This window comes from Urocampus carinirostris, chromosome 9 (assembly GCF_059441175.1).
Source record: "Urocampus carinirostris isolate Australia breed hairy pipefish chromosome 9, RoL_Ucar_1.0, whole genome shotgun sequence".
NCBI lineage: Eukaryota > Metazoa > Chordata > Actinopteri > Syngnathiformes > Syngnathidae > Urocampus > Urocampus carinirostris.
Window position 1 is genome coordinate 23,874,495 of NC_142357.1, and position 17,589 is coordinate 23,892,083.

A 17,589-nucleotide genomic window follows, 5' to 3' on the forward strand; every position below is an offset into this window, starting at 1 on the left:
TCAGCCCCTAATTATGCCTCCGAAGAAGGTCGTTGCAAGCAGGACAGGTGAAAAAAGACAAGTTGTTCGTACAACTATTGCCTTTAAGAAAGACATAATAGCTAAACATGAAAGAGGTGTACGAATTTCCGATCTTGCTAGGGAATACAGCATGGCTAATTCTACTATCAGTACGTAAAGAATAAGGAGGCTAAGGAAGTTAGCGCTATAAGCAAGCAACTGCCGCAAGTTTTGGAAGAGGTTGAAAAACTTTTGATGATTTTTCTCTCCCCCGCCGTCCACCACAAAGGTAAGAAATCATATTCATAATTATTTTTTTTTTTACACGTTCATGTTAGCGCAATCTTTCGTAACGTATGATTAGCCTGGGTTAGCTTCATGTTTACGTTCATAGTAAACATTCAGGGTGTTGGAACGGATTAAAACAATTTTGCATTACTTTAAATGGGAAAAACGATTTCGGTGATTGAACAAATCGGTTTTCAAACAGAGTTCTGGAACGGATTATGGTCGAGAACAGAGGTTTCACTGTACTTATATTCTATAGCTTATGATTAATGCCGACCTCGTTCTTTTCTTCTCCTATCCTTTCCAGCAGCCTGGCTGATGGCCAAGAATGAAGAACCTGGTGGAGTCAGCAGACCAGCACCTGGACCTGAAGCATGTCATCCTCTGCATTGACCAGCTGGATGAAATGAGAAGCTTCCACGTTGCTATCTTGGACTTCCTGGACAATTTTCTTATTACTTTTGTTTATTGTTGATGTTGACTACGTTACCCAAAGCAACTGGAATGGAGATTATGACTTGTGTGGCCCCATCTCAAGGTTTCTGATTTTCCTCATGCTGAGGTTTTTGAGGTTTTCCTTGCCTGCATCCAGGCTTCAGATCACTGGATGTAGTAATTGTGGCCTGTGTAGCCCTTTTTTGTGATTAAGTGCGATATAAATACAAGTGACTTGACTTGAATACGTTTGCAACAAAATAACCGGAGCAAACGTTCTTTACTGCATTATTTTATCCATACTTATTTTTTAACGCAACAAGAATAACGCATACCTGTCAACCTGTACGTTTTTGCAGTACAAAGTATGTTTATTATGCATTTTAAGACGTCGACGACATACGAGAAAATCCATACGGAAAAACAAAAAATTGTCAATTATGGGTACCATCCGGTATACACCGACTATCACGAAAAGGCAACTCAATCAAGTCAAACGAGTTCGCCACGTTAGCCTCTATCTCGGTATTGTTTTTTTTCGTTGCAAACGAAGCGAGCGGTTCGATGCTAATGTGCGCATGCGTCTGCCGCCCGGGGATTTCCCATTGCATCTATGTGGTAGTTGTGTAGTGAAAGGAAGTCCGTCTCTTTTTAGAGAACCGGCTTTTTTGGCTCAACTCATTAAAGAGAGCTGGCTCTCAAACGGCTCACTTGCTTTGATGCATTATATTACGAATTATGTTGTATAAAGAAGTTAAGGAAAAGGGAAGTATAAAAGGAGAAAATGAAAAAAGACAGGTTTGTGGTTATCCCTTTAATCAGTATATTACCAACAATAATTTAATGCAGAAAATGAATTCATAATTTGAATAAGAAAATTTGACTTAACTATATTTGCATGTATTTCTTCCTTCTACAGTGAACGTGCAAGCTACTTCATTTTTTAACTTTTTTTAATAAACCTCATTCATGTCGAGCAACTCAGTATCTCACAACAAAATGTTAATTCACAATACAGTGGAACCTCGGTTTTCAAACGACTCACAGTTGGAACAAATCGGAGTCCGAACAAAAATTTCGAGAAATTCTTGCTTCGTGGTTCGAACAAAAATCGTAGTTCGAACGCCGGGACGACGCGTGAGTGCGTACGCGAGGGTGGGATGCTGAGCGGCGTACGGGTGATGAAAATACATGAAGTCGCAAAACCACGTTAAGTATTCCGCGATACAGCTATGGCTAACTGTAGTGCAGTGGTACCGTCTAGGGGTGGATGTTTCACGTCACATTTTTTTTACTCCTTTTAATTTTCTCAGGTGCAATTGCACCTCCACAACACTAGGGGACGTCCAAGATTAAACAAATGTGTAGCAAATGGGCAGAGTTACAGAATTTCGTCGAACTCCACCACCCCGATGAAGCTGCAGCCACCAGAGTCATCAATGACTTTAATGACACTGTCATGAACCACTTCCAAAAAATGCTAAAAAGAAGGCAGAAGCAAGTGTCATTGGGTAGATATTTTAAGAGAAAATAACATCCTGTAGCCGAGTCATCCGTAGCAAAGAGATTTGAACGTGTGAGCACCCCTCAGACAGAAGAGCTCCCCGAAGTTTTTATGGAAGGGGACTCTCCTTCCCAAAAATAATTTTCCTTCCTCCTCCCTCCCTCTCCACCGTCCACCTGTGCCTTCTGCTCCCCACCACAAAGGTAAAAAAATCCTATTCATAATTATTTTCTTTATCCTTTTTTTATTTTTACACGTTCATGTTGGCGTAATCTTTCGTACGGGAGATTACGATAACACGAACGTACGATTAGCCTGGGTTACGTTTATGTTTATGTTATTTGTGTCTTAAAGGTAAACAAAGGTAAACATTCAGGGTGTTGGAACGGATTAAAACGATTTACATTATTTGTAATGGGAAAAATGATTTCGGTGTTCGAACAAATCACTTTTCGAACAGGGTTCTAGAACGGATATTGGTCGAGAACCGAGGTTCCACTGTATATATGATATAACGAAACACATCTACAATTTAACATGTTAAACTACATAAATAAACACGTTTGGAAAAAAATATGGTATAAGATTATTTTGTATTTTGTAAGGGAAAATACGACAGTTTGTAAGGGCAAGCCGTGGAGGTTAACAGGTATGATAACGTCAATTTCCTTTGCTGAATGGTGATCGAGTTTACTGGGATGTTCTTGAACGCACCATGCTGATTTCACAAGCTCCTCCCACAAGACCGCCCCCAGGATTTGTTTTGCAACAACAGCTTCCATTGCTTGGCCCACAAACTACTTGCGTTTATTTTGGCAGAAAGACAACCTGCCTGCCTCGTTTTTTTCTCTTTTCTTTTCCTCAAACATGGCGATGGAGTGTCGGGCCTTGTTGTGCGTGGCCTTTGCCGCCGTGATCGGCACCGTGATGGGGCTCGGTGAGGACATGGACCGACCCCTGTTCGGTCCTCCGGGCTCTGCAATCCGCGTGACGGAGACCGACCCCGGGTTGAAGAAGGTTCTGCAATTCGCTCAGGAGCGCTACAATTTGGGCTCCAACGCGATGCACCTCCGCAAAGTCAGCCGACTCATCTCCGCCACCAAACAGGTACATCTTGGATTGAAATGGACGACGAGCTTTATTTCTGAATTCAAAACTGCGCTCTTCATTTTGACTTATAAATGCATACCTGTCAACCTCCAGGGCTCCACGCTCTTACAAACTGTCGTATTTTCCCTTACAAAATACAAAATAATCTTACTCCATTTTTTTTCAAACGTCTTTATTTATGTAGTTTAACATGTTATATTTTTTGTGTTTCGTTATATCATATATATTGTCAATTAACATGTTGTTGTGAGATCCTGAGTTGCTCGACATGAGTGAGGTTTATTATAAAAAAAGTTAAAAAATTAAGTCGCTTGGACGTTCACTGTAAAGGAAAAATACATGCAAATATAATTAAATAGAATAATACATTTTCTTATTCAAATTATGAATTCATTTTCTGCATTAAATTATTGTTGGTAATATACTGATTTAAGGATAACCACAAACCTGTCTTTTTTCATGTTCTCATTTTATACTTTTTTCTTAACTTCTTTATACAACATATATTTCGTAATGTAATACATCAAAGCAAGTGAGTTGTTTGAGGGCCGGCTCTCTTTAATGAGTTGAGCCACAAAAGACGGTTCTCTAAAAAGAGACGGACTGCCTTTCACTACATCAAACCGCTCGCTTCGTTTGCAACGAAAAAAACGATACCGAGATGGAGGCTTTTGCCGTTTTGTTATAGTCAGTGTTTACCGGAGGGTACGCATAAATGACAATTTGGGTTTTTTCCGTACAGATTTTCTTGTACGTCGTACACGTCTTAAAATGCATAATAAACGTACTTTGTACGACAAAACCGTACAGGTTGACAGGTATGTAAATGTAACCTTGAGATGAAACACAGTTGATTACAAACTGCAGGTGAGCGATACTCGGAATTTTGGTATCGATTTGATCCAAATAAACACATTGTAAGACCGATAGACACTGATCCAATACCGATAATTCGCCAACCATTTAATAATTGAACCCTCCCTCTTTGAGTCAGTTAATAATTACCACAGTTTTAGAACAAAGGTCAGAAGTCAAACAAAAAAAATCAACATTGTAACAAAAATACAAATACTGTATAACAATGTCAACTAGATAACTCCAATACCTTTTCGAAAATAAAGTCAATAATGCAAATAAAGTGTTAATTGTCCGTCAGTGACTCTGCCCAGCCTCCCTTAGAGATAATGTGAGAAGTCTTATCATCAAGATTGGACTCAGTACTTTGAGCCACTGCCCCTGTGCATTTAGAGGAGCCCACTGAGATGGCTCGTTCATCTAATCAGGATGCCTCCTGGACGTCTCCCTTGGGAGGTGTTCGGGGCGTGTCTCACTGGCAGGAGGTCCCGGGACGCCCCAGCAAACGCTGAAGAGACTAAGTCTCTAGGCTGGCCTGAGGACGCCTCGGGATCTTGTCGGACAAGCTGGACAAAGTGGCTGTGGATAGGGAGGTCTAGGATTCCCTGCGGAGGCTGCTGCCCCTGCGACCGGATCTTGGATAAGCGGTAGATGATGGATGGATGGCTCTGTTACCATGGTGACAGCAGATTTACAAGTTTTGGTTCAGGAACAGTAGCCTGTTCACGTTTTTTATGCTGCAGCTCATTGCTCTATGTAAGGTGAACTTTTTGTATGTGTCTATGTAAATGTGTTGTTGCCACAGTAGCAGTAATTTGTGTTTACCACACCTGGAATCGTCCTGCTCTGTAGCTGGAAAAAAAAGCCAGTGTTTGTCTCGGTCTCTTAGCTTCTGGTAGGGTGGACAGATAGATTTAGCCCTTTATTCTGACTGGCAGGCAGGATGCAGCAGCAGGCCAGATAGGAAGAGGTTAAAAGTGTGCCTGTCAGAAACACCCAGGCATAAAGTTAGATGGCCGAGGGCGCTGGTGAGAGAGCTCTATCTACATAGAGAGGTGCATTGAGGAAATTCGTATAAGAGAGAAGTATCAATCCCAGGACAATAGCATCGATCTGATCCAAGTACTAGCTCTATATCGGCAATATCAATATTTGGATCGTTCACCCTACCCCTAGTACTCAGTCAAATATTAATTTTGGATTTCAAAATGGCATTGCATTTCGTAATATTACCCTAAACCTAATCTTGAGATGAAATAAAGTTGTTTATAAAGCACTTTCTCTGATTTATAAAATCTGTTTCCTTTGATTGATTTACCTGACCGGAAATTAGCCCAACAAACATAGTTTGAATTTGTAACTTTTGGAACAAAAGCATCGATTTTTGTCATGCTGGGATCACATGCGGCGGATCAGGTTCAACAACAACACTCACAAAAGCCTCCGGCTGCAGCTGACAAACAGGAACTTTCCACATGGACATGACACAAATAAATGAACGAAATTTGTGCCAACCTGAAATACCCCAAAAAATCCAGGCCTATTTATTCTTTCAATAAATATTTTTGTTTCAAGAAAAAGCCTTTTTTTAAACAGTTGTACTTAGTATTTCCGTTACAGTTAAAGCATTCTTTTGAGATTAAGTCAACTGTATTAGAAATAAGTATTGTATAAAAATGGGTATTCATATGTTTATTAACTTATTTAAGAACTTTGTAGCGGCGAAATGCTATTAGACGGTTTTTCATTGTGCTATTGTTACCATGCACCATTATTACAACTCAGGCCAGTCTCCAAGCACTACTTTGTAAATATATTTGCCTATTTATCCTGACATTTTTTTTATCTTACGTTTCTCTTTCAAGTCTCTATTACGTGTTTATACTGGAGTGCTATGTCTAATATATTTGCAAACAACATTGCCTATGTTGGTATCAATGACAAGAAAGACTATTCTTCTCTTCTTTATATTATTACTATGTTGAACGTCTGTGCAATGAAAATGTAATTCTTAAGTAATATAATTGTATTACAGTAGTAATAATTGTATGTGACTAAAATTTGAGGTTTGATTTATAGTTTTGTTTTATTTTGTTTGTTCTGTACTTCTCATTTGTTTCGTTAAGTTGTTGATTTGTATCAATCCATCCATTATCTGCAGCGCTTATCCTCAGTAGGGTCGCGGGGAGCCCATCCTAGCTATTTTGGAGCAGTGGGCAGGGGACACCCTGAATTGGTTGCCAGCCAGTCACAGGTCACACAGAGACAGACAACTCGCCCGCTCATTCACACCTAGGGACAATTTGGACCGGCCAATCGACCTGACATGCATGTTTTTGGGAATGTGGGAGGAAACTGGAGTGCCCGGAGGAAATCCACGCAAGCGCGGAGAGAACATGCAAACTGCATAGTAAGGCTTGTACCTGAATATGAACCTGTTGATTTTTATATAATTCTAATATTTCTATTTGAATAAATTGAAGGAAAAAAATCTTTTTTCACGAAAAACAACACTGTTGACCAACAAATACTTTGTTATACATTTTTAAATACACCTACAAACACTTTCTCCCAATATTACCAGTTATTATTTTACATGCCGGTGTCAGAAAAATATCTGGAAATGGCCAAAATGTATATTTAATCATCTTTATTCTCGTGTTTTTGTTTTCCAGCTGGTTAAAGGTATCCGCTACAGTATAACAGCAGAGATAAGTAACACTCAGTGTAAGAAATCCAACATGCTCCGGACTTGTGACTTCTACCCCGAGTTGCATATGCTCAAGGTACTTTTTTTATTTTATTTATTTTTTAAGGGAAGTGTGTTGTTCCTGGGCATCAGACCTTGTGATTGAACAGACATGCACAGTCAGCTGTTATATATTTAGTCTTTGATTTCCTTCTCCACAAAGAGAAAACAGCCAAATGTAAATGTTGACTCTGCATCTATCTGCTTTACCAGAACTGAATACAATTTGTTAATTAATTAACGAGGAGTATGTTGGAAGTGAAAAGATTGGATAGATTGAGAAATGAAATCGTGAGAGAAAGAACTGGAGTAGAAGCGGAACTGAGCAAGCTTGTGGATAAGAGATTACTCGGTTGGTTTGGACACATGGAGAGGATGGACGAGGAGCAAATGTTGAAGAAGATCTATAGAGCAGAAGTAAATGGAAGGAAACCAAGTGAAAGGCCCGATTGACGTGGATGCTGTCGTGAGTGCACCGGAGGAAAGAGGTCAAAATTTAGTGGAAGCTAGAGCTATTGTTGGTGATAGGAATGAGTGGAGAGGTGTTTTAAAAGGATAGTGGGAATTTTAGACATGTTCTAAGGGAAGCGCAGGGCACCTGTATGATGCGGCAGGGGTAAACCGGTGAAAGCTGTCGGGCCCTGCTGTTGAAAAAAAGAGTGTGTTGTGTCACCCTGACACGAGTGACATGGCCGCTTTCTGGTGTCCCGTTTCATCTGGAGGGACGAAAGGATGACCGACTTAGGTGCCGAGGTGCCTAACTTGTTTGGGCATTTGGATTGGCCTGGTCCCAAAGAATTTTTGTGTGTTTTTTGCTACTTTTCCCTTTTTTATTTTCTTTGTTTTTGTATGTGTTTGTCTTGCTGTCGGTCACCCCTCTCGAGGGATATGACCAGGGTAGATAGATAGAATACAATTAGACTGTTAAACAATCTGTGTGTTTTTGTGTTTGCATGGTTTATTGTATTTCCTATTAGACGGAGGTTTGCCTCTTCGAAATCTGGGACATACCCTGGCAGGACACTTCAAAATTGCTCAAACAGAAGTGCCAACCGAAGGGTGAGAAAAATTAACTCCGGCAACGATGAACTTATTTCATCAATATTTTCTTTCCTCGCCAGCTGTTCAGGAAGAAACAACCGCAGACGAGAACACTTCCCCAAACCAGCCCACGGAGGTGAACTCGAAAACACGCGCTGAAATCAGTTCGCAATCCATGTGGTTTTTCTGTAAATAATAGCTATCATGTTGAATCTGAGAATAACATTTACTTTGTGTTTGCCGGTTCTTTATTTACAAGGAGTCTGTGCAGCTGCTAGGCCTTTTCAAAGACTTCATGGTGCAATACAATAAAGTCTACAGCACCCAGGAGGGTAAGTATGCATACTGTACTTACCGTACATTCCATATTCCGGGACTTGGCTTGTGAAAGAATGTGGTGAGACTGGGAAAAAAACCCAGGCCGATCGGACTATTTAGAGCAGTGTTTCTCAATTGATGGTTCGGGACCCAAAAGTAGGACGCGTACCTTTGACTTGGCAAAATCCATCCATCCATTATCTGCACCGTTTGTCCTCAGTAGGGTCGCAGGGGTGCTGGAGCCCATCCCAGCTATCTTCGGGGAATGAGCAGGGGACACCCTCAACTGATTGCCAGCCAGTCGCAGGGCACACAAAGACATACAACTCACTTATTCACACCTAGGGACATTTTGGAATAGCCAATTAACCTGACGTGCATGTTTTTGGAATGTGGGAGAAAACCGGAGTGCCCCCAGGAACCCCATGCAAGCATGGGGAGAACATGCAAACTCCACACAGGGAGGTTGCGGTAGCTGGACTTGAACCCTAAACCTCTGCACCGTGGGGCTGCGCGCTAGCCACCCAGCTGCTGTGACTTGGAAAAATAATGCAGATAAAACTTAACAGTAGATGGCGATAATTACCTGTAAATGCGAGTTGACACCCGCCATTTCACACAACAGTAAAAAAGACCGATTTAATTTGTTCACCCGAACAACGATAAAGTGAGATATGGATTTTATCTTTTAGAAAAAAGCCACAGAAGTGAAATGATTTGGATTTCATTAAAATGCAGCCAATTGAGCATTATAGGGAATATTTTTAGATAGCTAGATAGATCGATAGATAGATAGATACTTTATTCATCCCTGGAGGGAAATTCACATTTCCAGCAGCATCCCTGAGCTGAGAACAATACAATAATAAAGCAAAAAGAATACAATATACAAATACCCAGTGTGACGTGCAAATGCCCACTGTAGCGTGTTATATAGAATATCTAAATAGTGCTCCACAGAATACATATTGCAATAAAATTCGGTAATATGCAATGTAGGTGGTGTGGTTTAATGTGGGCTTTTACTCTGCCGGGTAGAGTTAAAGAGCCTCATGGCATGAGGAAGAAAAGATCTCTTCAGTCTGTCCGTAGTACAAGACAGTGACAGCAGTCTGTCGTTACTTGAAGTTGTATTCGTTTTGCTGATCCATATTTATTTTAACGTGAATATATTCAACTATTCAGCTCTCACATATAGTAGAATATATTCACAATCAAAAAATGACCAGCAAAACCAAATCGACTTCAACTAATAATTTTCCCTTTAAAGGGGCAGTGCGTATTACCTAGCATCTCCTAGAAGTAAAAAAAAAAAAAAAAAACATTTTTTCCAAAAATAATTTTTTTTAATGAGCAAAAATACATCCAACACATGTAAACATGTAATTTAAAAGAATACTCCTAGGTTGAGAAATTTTCATTTATTCAAGATAACATGAGCCTCACCTAGGTAAAACTCTCTTGATTGTCCGCCATATTGATGCTGCGGGTACCCTGAATAAACAAAAATCTCGCGAAAACCGTGGAAAAAAAAAATACAAGTAATGGTGGTTGTTTGGTCACTTTGAGTAGTTTGTATTTTTCCTGTGCTTTCTACCACTCGTTTTGGTTTGTACTTCACAATAACAATAACATTTCATTTCAGTAGCTTTGTCTTCAATATGACATAATCCACATTTCATGTATTGTACGTTGTGTCAGCGTTTGGCCATGCACATGTGCCAACAACTTTTACTGATCTTTTTCTACGGTTTGAAATAGAGAGTGTCAACCGTTTGCAGGGCATTATCGCCATCTATTGTTAAGGAATGTAATTGACCCCTCATTCATTTTTTTTTAAATTTTCTTAGTCAAGTCATGTTTATTTGTTTCGCCCTTAATCACAAGGAGTCTCAAAGGGCTGTGCAGACCACAGATTATTGCAAACCACTATTATTACACAGTCCCCTGATCTAAAACCTACATGAGGGAAAGGAAAAACTCAAAAACCTCAACATGAGGAAAATGAAGAAACAGTGAGAAGGGACCACACATGAGCTAATCCCCCTTCCAGGAGGGCCAGGCTGTAACGGATTTTGCAATAACAAACAATACACAGATATTGTCAACATAAAAAGGGATAGGCTAAACTTCTCACAGAAAGCCAAGGGCAAGGTTGACCAAAGGGCTACTGCCATCATCATGTGAATTTAGTTTTTGGTACAAATGTATTTTATACTGCAGTCAACAATATTGGCGTGCCACATATTAATTTTTATGACAGAGGCCGCGGGATAACAGAAATTTGATCACGGGCCGTAACTCGCCCCTCGGCCGGACTTTAGGCATACCTGTGACACGGACCAGGGCAGAAAACAGAATTTAGAACCCAATAGCGTAACATACTCACAGTTTATTAGGGAGTGGAGGAATGCGCGCACACTCGATCCAGGGATCGATGGTCACGGAAATGAATTCAAATACGAACAAGAAAAGTTGTCAAAAACAAACGGATCAGGCCTAAAATAAAACAGGATCAAACACAGGCAGATTCACAGAACTAGGCATTTAACACAGAGTTTAACAGGAGTCTTGCAGAAGTCTCGCAGACGCTCAGACAACTAACGGCTCAAAGGACCGCGTTCAAGTACTCCCAAGGAGCAATCAGTCAACGCGTCTCAGCCGGTGTCTATGGGCGGGGCCAATTGGGCACAGTGGCACCCGCGGATTAACCCGGCGCCACCCGGCTAGAACCAACTGGGCGCCATGGCAACCGTGACAACCTGACCTTAAAGATTATCAACTTGTTTATTTGTTTCATGTTGTTTAGTTAAATGAAAACATTTCAGTTCCTCTAATTGGTTGTTTGAAAAGGCCAAGACCCACTATTTACTGAAAACTGGTCCGCGACCGACCTACCACTTAAAAAAACACTGGAGATATAGATAAATGTATTCAATGTGTTTTCTTTTAATTTGTTTTTTCCACAAAGCGCGTACGTAAATTAAAGGATTTTATAAAAGGCACACAACATATCCTAATAGGATTTTTGTTTGATGCTGTAGAAGCTGACCGTCGCTTGCTCATCTTCCACGAGAATATTAAAACTGCAGCAAAACTCCAGTCTTTGGATCAAGGATCAGCGGAGTATGGCGTGACCAAGTTTAGCGACCTAACTGGTGTGTATAAATATCTAACCGTCGGCGGCCATTTTGTTTGTGGACAAACTTTTTAATGGTGTTAGTTAAGCTAGTGTTTCTGAGATGAGTCAATTGGTGGCTAATTTGTTTGTGCAGAGGAAGAGTTTCGCTCTATTTACCTGAACCCGCTGTTGAGCCAGTGGACTCTTCAGCGACCAATGAAAGTGGCCCCTTCTCCCCGAAGCCCCGCCCCCGCCAGCTGGGATTGGAGGGACCACGGCGCTGTTAGTCCTGTTAAGAACCAGGTGCTTCTTCAGTCCGTTACAAGAAAAGAACAAATATTGGCTCATTGGCAGAAAATTGGGCTCATTTTAAAAAACTGATTTATTTATTTGTACTTTTAACTTGGAAAAATTAATGTTCAATATGAGCTAAACTAACTTACTAGGCAGATGGCTCATAGCTTCTCATTTTAAGATCTTTTTAAAGAAGAAAAGAAAAATCAGGATATTTTTTATAAAAGGAAATATTTCCAATTTTAATAATTGTTTTTTATCAAGGACAGTAAAATACTGCACCTCTTAAAATGGGCAAAATGATCCGCCAACTGCCTCGTTTTATGCTTTTTTTATTTTATTTTACAAGAAAGATTAATCAGACATACTACTTAAACTATAGATTAAAAAAACAATCTTGGTACTCTTTTATGAATCATATATTTCGAACTTAAAGAATCTTTTGGGTTTTTTTTTTTTACTAAAGAATGAAAAATACTACTTCAGATGAGCAAAACGACTCACTTCTGTTCATTTTCTATATTCATCTTCTTATTTTACAAGAAAGAGTAATTAGAAAGAATTAATTAGAAAGAATAATTTAAAAAAGAGGAACAAAATAATATTGGTACTTAAAAATGAATCGCACTATTATTCCGAAAGAAAAAAATGCACTTACAACTTAGACCAGTATCTAAGCACTACCTTGTTAATATTTTTCCCTATTTATCCTGAAATTCTTTTTATCTTACATTTTTAAGTTTTTACTATGTGTTTATCTTAGAGTGGCATGTCTAATCTTATTGCAAACAATATTCCATACATTGTTATCAATTATACTAAAGACTATTATGTTCTGTTTTATTCTATTCTATCCTATTCTATTGTGTTAAGTTGTGTTTATTGGTATAGCTCTGTTCTATGCTATTCTATTCTGTATTCTATTTTATTCTATTCTATATTCTGTTCCATTCTGTTCTGTTAAGTCATGTTTTTTTGTATAGCCCTGTTCTGTTCTATTCTATTATAGCCCTATTCTATTCTATATTCTGTGCTATTCTGTTCTGTTATGTTAAGTCGTGGTTATTTGTATAGCGCTATTCTATTCTATTCTATTCTCTTCTGCTCTGTTCTGTTAAGTCATGTTTATTTGTATAGCGCTATTCTATTCTATTCTATTCTATTCTATTCTATTCTATTCTATTCTATTCTCTTCTGCTCTGTTCTGTTAAGTCATGTTTATTTGTATAGCGCTATTCTATTCTATTCTATTCTATTCTCTTCTGCTCTGTTCTGTTAAGTCATGTTTATTTGTATAGCCCTGTTCTATTCTATTCTACATTCTGTTCTGTTATGTTAAGTTGTGGTTATTTGTATAACCCTATTCTATTCTATTCTATTCTGTTCTATATTCTGTTATATTCTGTTCTGTTCTTTTAAGTCATGTTTATTTGTATAGCCATATTCTATTCTATTCTTTTCTGTTCTATTCTATTTTATATTCTGTTCCATTCAGTTCTGTTAAGTCATGTTTATTTGTATAGCCCTATTCTATTCTATTCTATTCTATTCTATTCTGTTTGTTATGTTTATTTGTAAAGCTCTATTCTATTCTATTCTATTCTGCTGTGTTTTGTTCTGTTAAGTCTTGTTTATTTGTATAGCCCTGTTGTATTCTATTCTATTCTATTCTATTCCAAAACTGATCACAGCTTTTGCCAATGGGGCAAGATTTTTCGAGTTTTTGTTTTCAGTGTGGAACTTGCGCAAGGCTAACAAAAATATACTCTAACTAAGTGTTAAAATGAATTCTACTTACTTTTCGTTGACATGCGTGTGTACTTTTCTTTTAGGGCATGTGTGGATCTTGCTGGGCTTTTTCAGTCACGGGTAACATTGAAGGGCAGTGGTTTCTGAAAAACGGAACGTTGCAATCATTGTCCGAACAAGGTATTGTCCAGCCACTAAAAACGGTTTACTTTACATACGTAGTAATCCCTTGCTGTATCGCAGTTCATGTATTGCGGTTTTGCTACTTTGCAGACTTTCGTCGTGTATTGTGTTCTGCATTCTGATTGGCTAAACAGTTTTCCCGCCCCTATTCTGCTTAAATGTGTGTCATTGATGTTGTGGTGCTTGACGTATCCACTTTATTTATGTGCAAATCTTTTTTTATTTTCAAGTTTCTTTAAAAGCCATCATGTCCACAAAATGCTCTGGACCTAAAAGAGCACTAAAAGGAAAAATTTGGACTTCTAAACCTGCCAAATTGACTCTGGAGCCGCATGGGGGGTCTTTGGGGCTCCCTGTCACGTTTTCAAAAATGTTTGATAAATATTAAAATATAGGTTTTTTTTTTTTAGGGCTAAACAGGACACCTCCTTAATGTTTCCAATGAATATAGATACATACAGCTTGTGTTTCCTTTCTTATAAGGCTATTCATTTTTTGTGGCTCAAGACATATATATTCTTGTTATTATGTCCAATATGGCTTTTGTGGGCTGCCGACCAGAAGGGAAATGCAGTTTTCACTCTATCCACATGATAACAACAAAGTATCATGTAAAAATAGTGGATCTTGTCCTGAAAGTTGGAGTCAGTAATCTGAATTAATTCTACTTGCTGACGTCATCATCTGGCTGAAACTATCCTTGCAGCCCCTGTCAAGCTGCTTGTGCATGTACATGACTTTCTTAGATGCGCTCAAATAAACTCTTTTTCATCTTTTTGGGGGTTTGGGTTGGCCTTTGAACTGTATTTGAAACAGTCATTTCCTTACTTTCACCATTTTCATCACACGCATGAAATCACTCTTTACCAAATACTTGAGCCTGTAAATTGGTTTGTTCTCGAGTATTTCATAAATAAATAAATAAATGTTTCCACTTTGCAGGCATTTGGACTGTATTTGAAACAGTCCCTCTCTTACTTTCACCATTTTCATCCTGGAATTAAAGAATAACACAAGCACATGCGTGAAATCACTCTCTACCAAATAGTTGAGACTGTAAATTGGGTTTGTTCTTGAGTATTTCATAAATAAATAAAAGTTTTGTAGGTTTCGACCACGCGGTAGGTTTTTGGGACGCAGCCCCCGCAAATAACGAGGGGTTACTGTGTTTAAAGCACACATTGATATTGTTTTTTTCTGTGTTTTAGAACTGGTTGACTGCGATGGGCTGGACCAAGCTTGCAGAGGCGGTTTGCCATCAAATGCTTACGAAGCCATCGAGAATCTTGGTGATTGGCTTCTTTCCTTGCTTAATTTAAAGGTTAGGTTTTCGTCCTGTGGCTCATTGGTCATGTTGTTATTTTTTTCTGTTTGCACTCGTCCTTCATGCATTGTGAAGGCGGTCTGGAGTTGGAAAGTGACTATTCCTACACTGGCCATAAGCAAAGGTGCGACTTTGCGAGCAGGAAGGTGGCCGCCTACATCAACAGCTCTATGGAACTGTCCAAAGATGAAAATGGTGAGGTTATGTCGGAAAAGTCAAATGTTTCACTGCACATACAGCCTGGGGGAGGCAAATGTTTGTGTAAAGCAGTGTTTTCAACCCTTTTTGACCCAAGGTACACTTTTATTTATAAAAAAGTTCTGAGGCACACCGTCTGTCGAAAATGTTTGAAAATAAAGATATATCAAATAGTTTACTGTACTACCTCATAAGCAGATAATTAGTATTTAAAAAGAAGAAATTAATTCTTCAAATAAAAAAGAACGATGTGCTTTATTTAGGTTTTTATTTTTAGCGGTGCAATCTTAAACCGATTTGTTAAACAAATTAGGTTATTAAATGTACTGTGCTACCTCATGAGCAGATAATTAGTATATAAAAAGCACATGAAAATACACTGCCACCTACTGATATGGATGACTATTACATTTCCTCGTCTGAAGATAACAAAAATACTGAATAATGGCCTGATTTTTTGGAAAGGTAAAATATGGCTCGGTGGCCTTGGGGTAGGGCGTTCGGTGGCCTTGGGGTAGGGCGCCCTCCCTGAGACTGGTAGGTCACTGGTTCAAGCCTCGGCCGGGTCATACCTAAGACTTACAACATTGGTACTCGTTGCCTCCCTGCTTGGCGCTCGGCATTAGGGGTTGGAATTGGGGGGTTTCGTCACCTAATGACTCCCAACACATCAGTTGGGTTGGGCGAGGGGGCTGGGAATCCCCTCCTCTGTATCGATTTCCCAGGAAGAGTTAGAAAAAAAGACTCCCACTAGGGGGACATGGCTCTGGTATATAATATAATATTTAATGTAAAATTTGACAAATTCCAGCGGCACGCTAGACAAGGTCTAACGGCACACTGGTGTGCCCCAGCACACTGGTTGAAAAACACTGGTGTGGAGGACAACATTGGGTTTAAAAGATAGATAGATAAATAGATAGATAGATACTTTATTCATCCCCGCAGGGAAATTCACACTTCCAGCAGTATCCTTGTGCAGTTACTTTCATGTTGTGTTCTCTTAAAACCAGTTTGCATTCCAACATTTAGTATCTTGTGTTGTTTAACTTTCATTTTTTTGTGTATGGGGTAAGCTAGTTTCTACCTGTTTTATTTATTTAAATCTAGTTAGACTTTCAACATCATGTAGTAGGCAGTAAGCTCTGGATGTCACACCGAGGCCTTCAGCTCCAGTCTGAATTTGTGATGTGTCGTTTAGAAATTGAGTTTATTTTACAACAGAAATGTCTCCTTACTATGCCAGATTCTTTTAAAAAAATCACACAAAAGCATTTATAAATTCAAACAAATTTTTTTTATGTATATCTTAATTTACACCTCTCCTCCCCCCAGAAATTGCAGCTTGGTTGGCAGAGAATGGCCCGATCTCTGTGGCTCTGAATGCTTTTGCCATGCAGGTAACTATCAGCATTAATTTTCATAAAACTGATTATTATAATAGCTGGGTTGGCTTCACCTTCAGTGCATTCTGCACTGTTGGCAGCAAGTCGGGCCTTGCGAAGCCAGCCCCAACTAATGATACAAATAAAAGATCATTTGGGTTTTTACGTCATTGTGCTTGCAGTTTTACAGGAAGGGTGTGTCGCACCCTTTTAAGATCTTCTGTAACCCTTGGATGATTGACCATGCTGTGCTTCTGGTCGGATATGGAGAGCGTAAGTGATTGAAGGGAATTCAAAAATTTATAATCAAAAAAAGAATCCCCAATAACTTTGCATTGTGTCTTGTCAGGTAAGGGTATTCCGTTCTGGGCCATTAAAAACAGCTGGGGAGAAGATTACGGGGAGCAGGTAAATACAAAATAACACCGTTTTTTTTTTTTACTTTCTGCTTGACATAAAATTGAGCATGATAATAATGCTTTTCTTTTCCACAGGGTTACTATTACTTATACCGGGGCTCCAACGCTTGCGGGATCAACAGGATGGCTTCTTCAGCTGTTATCGGCTAAAAAATAAAATAAAACTGCACTTTCTTCATTAACCCTACCAGACCATGTGAACTGCACGCAGATTTGACGAAAAATGCAAAGTATTCCCATACTCACATGACTCCCCAATGTTACTGTTAAAACCTCAATAGTATTCCTTTGAAGTGCAAGCCAGAATTGCTTTTATTTACTAAAAACTAAAAGTTTTTGAAATGATGTCATAGATTTTATGTGTACTTTTAATTTCTTTTATGTCAGCTTTAGTTTGGAATTGTTTTGTCTGACAGTGAATTTGTAAATAAGGTTCTTGTCCCTTTGTGAATTTTACCCCTTATCATGTGCTGAAATAGGTGTTCACTTTTAATTGGATGCTTTGTCTAGGGACTCTGGGAACTGTTAGGTTAATAAATGAAAGTGGAAATAAAGTGTATAGATGTTTTTCTTCTTTTTCAGGACCAGAACAGAAACAGGACCCACTTGCGTTACG

The 17,589-nt window shown here is 39.0% G+C and overlaps 1 protein-coding gene across 1 annotated transcript; it reads left to right on the forward strand.

Annotated features, from left to right (window-relative positions):
- The first annotated feature begins 2,966 nt into the window (after positions 1-2,966).
- ctsf (cathepsin F) lies at positions 2,967-17,527 on the forward strand. Its single transcript, XM_088343314.1, has 14 exons — positions 2,967-3,334; positions 6,868-6,978; positions 7,919-8,000; positions 8,063-8,118; positions 8,242-8,314; positions 11,345-11,458; positions 11,576-11,724; positions 13,548-13,644; positions 14,856-14,936; positions 15,047-15,166; positions 16,505-16,569; positions 16,737-16,827; positions 16,904-16,962; positions 17,049-17,527. The coding sequence occupies exons 1-14, from the start codon at positions 3,095-3,097 to the stop codon at positions 17,121-17,123; spliced, it is 1,413 nt and encodes a 470-aa protein (XP_088199440.1). The 5' UTR covers positions 2,967-3,094; the 3' UTR covers positions 17,124-17,527.
- The last annotated feature ends 62 nt before the right edge of the window (positions 17,528-17,589 follow it).

What these genes read in the sequence shown, in the direction of transcription:
- ctsf (XM_088343314.1), top strand. Translation starts at nt 3,095, where the DNA reads ATGGCGATGGAGTGTCGGGCCTTGTTGTGCGTGGCCTTTGCCGCCGTG. An exon ending in CCGAGTTGCATATGCTCAAG is followed by an intron (nt 6,979 to 7,918) that starts GTACTTTTTTTA and finishes ATTTCCTATTAG; the next exon opens with ACGGAGGTTTGCCTCTTCGA. An exon ending in AGTCTACAGCACCCAGGAGG is followed by an intron (nt 8,315 to 11,344) that starts GTAAGTATGCAT and finishes TTGATGCTGTAG; the next exon opens with AAGCTGACCGTCGCTTGCTC.